Source organism: Salmo salar, chromosome 07 (genome assembly GCF_965601325.2).
Source record: "Salmo salar chromosome 07, fSalSal1, whole genome shotgun sequence".
Lineage (NCBI taxonomy): Eukaryota > Metazoa > Chordata > Actinopteri > Salmoniformes > Salmonidae > Salmo > Salmo salar.
Genome location: NC_138297.1, coordinates 51951987 through 51960000, shown reverse-complemented (window position 1 = coordinate 51960000; position 8014 = coordinate 51951987). Strand labels below are relative to the sequence as shown.

General features: G+C 50.9%; 1 protein-coding gene across 5 annotated transcripts in view; it reads left to right on the top strand.

Moving 5' to 3' along the window:
* The window catches only part of LOC106609381 (liprin-alpha-2), a 206351-nt gene that overhangs the window by 141475 nt on the left and 56862 nt on the right, over positions 1-8014 (top strand). For all 5 annotated transcript variants that reach the window (XM_045722136.2, XM_082977753.1, XM_082977752.1 and 2 more), the window contains exon 4: positions 7358-7522. In XM_045722136.2, coding sequence (XP_045578092.1) covers positions 7358-7522 — 165 coding nt within the window. The remainder of the gene's footprint in view (positions 1-7357; positions 7523-8014) is intronic.

Here is an 8014-nt window from a genome sequence, read left to right as displayed (position 1 = left end):
ACATAGTCACACTGACTGACTGCAAACCACCAGTCTGCCAGAGAGGATTTTAGCACTGCCATTTTAGTATCCCTGTCACTGCTCTGCCATCTCACCAAAGAGAGAGAGAGAGAGAGAGACAGAGAGAGAGGGAGGGAGAGCGAGAGAGGGAGAGAGATACAGAGAGAGAGAGACACAAAGAGAGAGACAGGGAGAGATGGAATTTAGTCTCTCTCTCTCTTCATTGTCACCTTGAATCCTCTGCAGAGCGATTATGAGGCAGACTTTTAATAAATCAGCTTTTTTTGTTGTAAAGGTTTTAAAGTTTATAATTAAATCTTTGATGCCAGGTGCATCCAATCAGTGGGTTGGAGGGCTGACAACAGAACAGAGGATGGTGTACCTCTAGGTTTTAGGCCTAAACACTGTAAGCTGGATAAACCATGCAGGGTAGAAGCACGATAAGAGAGAAATGATGAGTCATAGAGAGTGGAGAAGGAGGAGAGAGTGTGTGTGTAGGTTATAGAGAGAGGAGAAGGAGGAGAGAGTGTGTGTGTAGGTTATAGAGAGAGGAGGAGGAGGAGAGAGTGTGTGTGTAGGTTATAGAGAGAGGAGGAGGAGAGGGTGTGTGTAGGTGTAGGTTATAGAGAGAGGAGGAGGAGGAGGAGTGGGTGTGTGTAGGTGTAGGTTATAGAGAGAGGAGGAGGAGGAGGAGAGGGTGTGTGTAGGTTATAGAGAGAGGAGGAGGAGGAGAGGGTGTGTGTAGGTTATAGAGAGAGGAGGAGGAGGAGGAGAGGGTGTGTGTAGGTTATAGAGAGAGGAGGAGAAGGAGGAGGAGGAGAGGGTGTGTGTAGGTTATAGAGAGAGGAGGAGGAGGAGGAGAGGGTGTGTGTAGGTTATAGAGAGAGGAGGAGGAGGAGAGGGTGTGTGTAGGTTATAGAGAGAGGAGGAGGAGGAGGAGAGGGTGTGTGTAGGTTATAGAGAGAGGAGGAGGAGGAGGAGGAGGAGAGGGTGTGTGTAGGTTATAGAGAGAGGAGGAGGAGGAGGAGAGGGTGTGTGTAGGTGTAGGTTATAGAGAGAGGAGGAGGAGGAGGAGAGGGTGTGTGTAGGTTATAGAGAGAGGAGGAGGAGGAGGAGAGGGTGTGTGTAGGTGTAGGTTATAGAGAGAGGAGGAGGAGAAGGAGGAGGAGAGGGTGTGTGTAGGTTATAGAGAGAGGAGGAGGAGGAGGAGTGGGTGTGTGTAGGTGTAGGTTATAGAGAGAGGAGGAGGAGGAGGAGTGGGTGTGTGTAGTTGTAGGTTATAGAGAGAGGAGGAGGAGGAGGAGAGGGTGTGTGTAGGTTATAGAGAGAGGAGGAGGAGGAGGAGAGGGTGTGTGTAGGTTATAGAGAGAGGAGGAGGAGGAGGAGGAGTGGGTGTGTGTAGGTTATAGAGAGAGGAGGAGAGGGTGTGTGTAGGTTATAGAGAGAGGAGAAGGAGGAGAGAGTGTGTGTGTAGGTTATAGAGAGAGGAGGAGGAGGAGAGAGTGTGTGTGTAGGTTATAGAGAGAGGAGGAGGAGAGGGTGTGTGTAGGTGTAGGTTATAGAGAGAGGAGGAGGAGTGGGTGTGTGTAGGTGTAGGTTATAGAGAGAGGAGGAGGAGGAGGAGAGGGTGTGTGTAGGTTATAGAGAGAGGAGGAGGAGGAGAGGGTGTGTGTAGGTTATAGAGAGAGGAGGAGGAGGAGGAGAGGGTGTGTGTAGGTTATAGAGAGAGGAGGAGAAGGAGGAGGAGGAGAGGGTGTGTGTAGGTTATAGAGAGAGGAGGAGGAGGAGGAGGAGGAGAGGGTGTGTGTAGGTTATAGAGAGAGGAGGAGGAGGAGAGGGTGTGTGTAGGTTATAGAGAGAGGAGGAGGAGGAGGAGAGGGTGTGTGTAGGTTATAGAGAGAGGAGGAGGAGGAGGAGGAGGAGAGGGTGTGTGTAGGTTATAGAGAGAGGAGGAGGAGGAGGAGAGGGTGTGTGTAGGTGTAGGTTATAGAGAGAGGAGGAGGAGGAGGAGAGGGTGTGTGTAGGTTATAGAGAGAGGAGGAGGAGGAGGAGAGGTTGTGTGTAGGTGTAGGTTATAGAGAGAGGAGGAGGAGGAGGAGGAGGAGAGGGTGTGTGTAGGTTATAGAGAGAGGAGGAGGAGGAGGAGTGGGTGTGTGTAGGTGTAGGTTATAGAGAGAGGAGGAGGAGGAGGAGTGGGTGTGTGTAGTTGTAGGTTATAGAGAGAGGAGGAGGAGGAGGAGAGGGTGTGTGTAGGTGTAGGTTATAGAGAGAGGAGGAGGAGGAGGAGTGGGTGTGTGTAGTTGTAGGTTATAGAGAGAGGAGGAGGAGGAGGAGAGGGTGTGTGTAGGTTATAGAGAGAGGAGGAGGAGGAGGAGAGGGTGTGTGTAGGTTATAGAGAGAGGAGGAGGAGGAGGAGGAGTGGGTGTGTGTAGGTTATAGAGAGAGGAGGAGAGGGTGTGTGTAGGTGTAGGTTATAGAGAGAGGAGGAGGAGGAGGAGTGGGTGTGTGTAGGTGTAGGTTATAGAGAGAGGAGGAGGTGGAGGAGTGGGTGTGTGTAGTTGTAGGTTATAGAGAGAGGAGGAGGAGGAGAGGGTGTGTGTAGGTTATAGAGAGAGGAGGAGGAGGAGGAGAGGGTCTGTGTAGGTGTAGGTTATAGAGAGAGGAGGAGGAGGAGGAGAGGGTGTGTGTAGGTTATAGAGAGAGGAGGAGGAGGAGGAGGAGTGGGTGTGTGTAGGTGTAGGTTATAGAGAGAGGAGGAGGAGGAGTGGGTGTGTGTAGGTGTAGGTTATAGAGAAAGGAGGAGGAGGAGGAGAGGGTGTGTGTAGGTTATAGAGAGAGGAGGAGGAGGAGGAGGAGGAGGAGAGGGTGTGTGTAGGTTATAGAGAGAGGAGAAGGAGAGGCTGTGTGTAGGTGTAGGTTATAGAGAGAGGAGGAGGAGAGGGTGTGTGTAGGTGTAGGTTATAGAGAGAGGAGGAGGTGGAGGAGAGGGTGTGTGTAGGTGTAGGTTATAGAGAGAGGAGGAGGAGGAGGAGAGGGTGTGTGTAGGTTATAGAGAGAGGAGGAGGAGGAGGAGAGGGTGTGTGTAGGTGTAGGTTATAGAGAGAGGAGGAGGAGGAGGAGAGGGTGTGTGTAGGTTATAGAGAGAGGCGGAGGAGGAGGAGGAGGAGGAGGAGAGGGTGTGTGTAGGTTATAGAGAGAGGAGAAGGAGAGGCTGTGTGTAGGTGTAGGTTATAGAGAGAGGAGGAGGAGGAGGAGAGGGTGTGTGTAGGTTATAGAGAGAGGAGGAGGAGGAGGAGAGGGTGTGTGTAGGTTCTAGAGAGAGGAGGAGGAGGAGGAGAGGGTGTGTGTAGGTGTAGGTTATAGAGAGAGGAGGAGGTGGAGGAGAGGGTGTGTGTAGGTGTAGGTTATAGAGAGAGGAGGAGGAGGAGGAGAGGGTGTGTGTAGGTTATAGAGAGAGGAGGAGGAGGAGGAGAGGGTGTGTGTAGGTGTAGGTTATAGAGAGAGGAGGAGGAGGAGGAGAGGGTGTGTGTAGGTTATAGAGAGATGAGGAGGAGAGGGTGTGTGTAGGTGTAGGTTATAGAGAGAGGAGGAGGAGGAGAGGGTGTGTGTAGGTTATAGAGAGAGGAGGAGGAGGAGGAGAGGGTGTGTGTAGGTGTAGGTTATAGAGAGAGGAGGAGAAGGAGGAGAGGGTGTGTGTAGGTGTAGGTTATAGAGAGAGGAGGAGGAGGAGGAGGAGGAGGAGGAGGAGAGGGTGTGTGTAGGTGTAGGTTATAGAGAGAGGAGGAGGAGAGGGTGTGTGTAGGTTATAGGGAGAGGAGGAGGAGGAGAGGGTGTGTGTAGGTTATAGAGAGAGGAGGAGGAGAGGGTGTGTGTAGGTTATAGAGAGAGGAGGAGGAGAGGGTGTGTGTAGGTGTAGGTTATAGAGAGAGGAGGAGGAGGAGGAGAGGGTGTGTGTAGGTTATAGAGAGAGGAGGAGGAGGAGGAGGAGGAGGAGAGGGTGTGTGTAGGTTATAGAGAGAGGAGAAGGAGAGGCTGTGTGTAGGTGTAGGTTATAGAGAGAGGAGGAGGAGAGGGTGTGTGTAGGTGTAGGTTATAGAGAGAGGAGGAGGTGGAGGAGAGGGTGTGTGTAGGTGTAGGTTATAGAGAGAGGAGGAGGAGGAGGAGAGGGTGTGTGTAGGTTATAGAGAGAGGAGGAGGAGGAGGAGAGGGTGTGTGTAGGTGTAGGTTATAGAGAGAGGAGGAGGAGGAGGAGAGGGTGTGTGTAGGTTATAGAGAGAGGCGGAGGAGGAGGAGAGGGTGTGTGTAGGTTATAGAGAGAGGCGGAGGAGGAGGAGGAGGAGGAGGAGGAGGAGAGGGTGTGTGTAGGTTATAGAGAGAGGAGAAGGAGAGGCTGTGTGTAGGTGTAGGTTATAGAGAGAGGAGGAGGAGGAGGAGAGGGTGTGTGTAGGTTATAGAGAGAGGAGGAGGAGGAGGAGAGGGTGTGTGTAGGTTCTAGAGAGAGGAGGAGGAGGAGGAGAGGGTGTGTGTAGGTGTAGGTTATAGAGAGAGGAGGAGGTGGAGGAGAGGGTGTGTGTAGGTGTAGGTTATAGAGAGAGGAGGAGGAGGAGGAGAGGGTGTGTGTAGGTTATAGAGAGAGGAGGAGGAGGAGGAGAGGGTGTGTGTAGGTGTAGGTTATAGAGAGAGGAGGAGGAGGAGGAGAGGGTGTGTGTAGGTTATAGAGAGAGGAGGAAGAGGAGGAGAGGGTGTGTGTAGGTTATAGAGAGATGAGGAGGAGAGGGTGTGTGTAGGTTATAGAGAGAGGAGGAGGAGGAGAGGGTGTGTGTAGGTGTAGGTTATAGAGAGAGGAGGAGGAGGAGAGGGTGTGTGTAGGTTATAGAGAGAGGAGGAGGAGGAGGAGAGGGTGTGTGTAGGTGTAGGTTATAGAGAGAGGAGGAGAAGGAGGAGAGGGTGTGTGTAGGTGTAGGTTATAGAGAGAGGAGGAGGAGGAGGAGGAGGAGGAGGAGAGGGTGTGTGTAGGTGTAGGTTATAGAGAGAGGAGAAGGAGAGGGTGTGTGTAGGTGTAGGTTATAGAGAGAGGAGGAGGAGGAGAGGGTGTGTGTAGGTTATAGAGAGAGGAGGAGGAGAGGGTGTGTGTAGGTTATAGAGAGAGGAGGAGGAGAGGGTGTGTGTAGGTGTAGGTTATAGAGAGAGGAGGAGGAGGAGGAGAGCGTGTGTGTAGGTATAGGTTATAGAGAGAGGAGGAGGAGGAGGAGAGGGTGTGTGTAGGTTATAGAGAGAGGAGGAGGAGGAGGAGAGGGTGTGTGTAGGTTATAGAGAGAGGAGGAGGAGAGGGTGTGTGTAGGTTATAGAGAGAGCAGGAGGAGGAGAGGGTGTGTGTAGGTGTAGGTTATAGAGAGAGGAGGAGGAGGAGAAGTGGGTGTGTGTAGGTGTAGGTTATAGAGAGAGGAGGAGGAGGAGGAGAGGGTGTGTGTAGGTTATAGAGAGAGGAGGATGAGGAGGAGAGGGTGTGTGTAGGTGTAGGTTATAGAGAGAGGAGGAGGCGGAGGAGAGGGTGTGTGTAGGTGTAGGTTATAGAGAGAGGAGGAGGAGGAGGAGAGGGTGTGTGTAGGTTATAGAGAGAGGAGGAGGAGGAGGAGAGGGTGTGTGTAGGTTGCTTTTTGTTATTCTGGCGGGGCGACGGCTGTGGTAGAGCTGGGGCCAACGTTCAGACTTGATTGATTAAACGGTGGGGGTTTGGATGTGGGGAGGGAAGGCGGGGGGGGTCTCAGTCTGCTGGCAGTCCTTCAGACGCTCAAGGAGGGACGGAGAGAAGGAAGGATGGACGGCCCCCTTGAAGCCCTCCAAAACTAAACCACACCACTCTGTCTGCATCTTCTGGAGCAATGTATTCATCATGCTTTTTAAATGGTGTGCTTGTGTGGATATTGAAACAGAGCCTACAGTATGTTTACCATTTAGGCCCCACCCAACATAGCCTCTGCAGTGCCTGATGGGTAGTGTAGTGCTGCACTGAATTCCTAGTGAAGTTCTACCAGGTTGACTCAATATGTGTTCACTTTGAAAATGTGCTTGTTGTCTGTATGTCTAGTGGTTCTTAATGCCTGGATGATTAAGGGCTTACAGTCTGTGGTTTATGCACAATGCTTGGACTGACTCACAACACCCGAGTCCTGCTTAAAGATGGGTTTAGAAGTAAATGACTTCCTTGGTTAAATACTGTGGCGACGCCAGTATGAAAACTCTCCAAACCGTTGGTGAACCACACCATTATGTTATTAACTGGCCACAGCGCGTGGCGACGCCGAGAAGGGGTTGTTTGGCCTAGCGAAGGACAGTCAGGGTTAGAAACAAGGCATTTGGGATGTGGAGATGAAGAAAACGGTCAATGTTTCTCAGAATGACCAGACAACAAAGCTGAAGTCACTCCATGAACCTCTCCTCAGATCACTGTCTCAGCAGAGCTTGGTGGATTCCTACCAGGACAGATAGCATCATCACTAGCAATTAGCTTGCTCGATTAGTTGCTTGTCTGTGAGGCATGTGCATCCCCTCCAAAACCCTAGGCCTTCATAGGACCAGGTTATGGGCCAAATCTAGACCCCAAAAGCCTAGCTAGTCAGACTAGCACACTTAGACTTCCCTCAGGCCCCCACATCCCTCCACTGTACCTGTGTGACAGAGATCAGAGGACAGTGTTCATCTTTATGGTCCCTGTGTATCTCTTCTCCTCGTCTCTCCTGTTCCCCCTACTCCCAGTGGACTCATCTCATCCATTTGTGCTGCTGGAAGTTGACTCCCCCAACACTTTCCGCTGAGAATGGATTCGGCACGCCGCCTACACCAGCCCGGCACAGTAACAACATTAGCATCTATTTTGTGTGCAGTCCAGAGAGTTTTCATTGGTTTTGAGTGCCTTTATTGTTCCGAGTGCCATAATTGATTTTCGTATGTCTCGTGTTATTCCACTTAAGGTTTATTCTCCCCCCCCCTCAGACCAAAAGTTGGAAAATGTAATTAAATGACCAAGTTGAGAAGATCTGGTTGGTGACTTTGATTTCTTTTCATTGCGGTTAATCAGGGTGGATATAAATAATGTATTTGGAGAATCACATGAAGACCAGTAACCTTGTGTGGTTGGTATAATACAGTCCATTAGTCAGACCACTACATGTTGACATTTAGAGTCATATCACTACATCTCCTCTGGTACCAGGATAATTGATGATGCAGACGATAACAGTAATAGCGTTGATGATGATGTCAATTATGCAGTTGAGGCAGATAGCCTTTAGGATGATGATGATGATGATGATGATTATATTAGCACTAATTTCTGTCCCTATGTCTGTCTCTATAGTTGCTTCTAGAGCATCTGGAGTGCCTGGTGTCCAGGCATGAGCGGTCACTACGAATGACCGTGGTCAAGCGGCAGGCCCAGTCACCCTCAGGCGTATCCAGTGAGGTGGAGGTCCTCAAAGCGCTCAAGTCCCTGTTCGAGCACCACAAAGCTCTAGACGAGAAGGTAAGACCATACATTAGAGATGTAGTCTATAGAATCAGCATGCACTATAGCAATTCTTGGAAGAAGGGATTCTTCAATTGATTGTCCAGTATATTTGACTGATGACAGTACATACTGTATGGAGACATAGTGCCATCCTGGTATTGAATATTCTTTGTTTTGGCATAAGTCACCACCACAACCACCCACCCTCCCACTGGCCCCAGCCTCTGCTCTGCCTCATGCCTGTTGATTGATGGCCTCAGCCCTCTGTAAGATGTCACGCCGGCTGCTGTAATCTATTCAACCCTCCACAACAGACCCTATCATTTACAACGCGTCTCTCCTGGCCGCTGGACTAGGGAATAAAAGGCGTTTTTGATTCACGGGATGTTTTCTGCCCTGCGACGATCTGTCTGTGTGTTGCTGGGCTGTCCCGAGGAGTGGAGGGGAGGGAGGGAGGGGGAATGACTGCCCTGTAATCCAGGCTCAGCCTCCTCAGAGAGGCCTTGA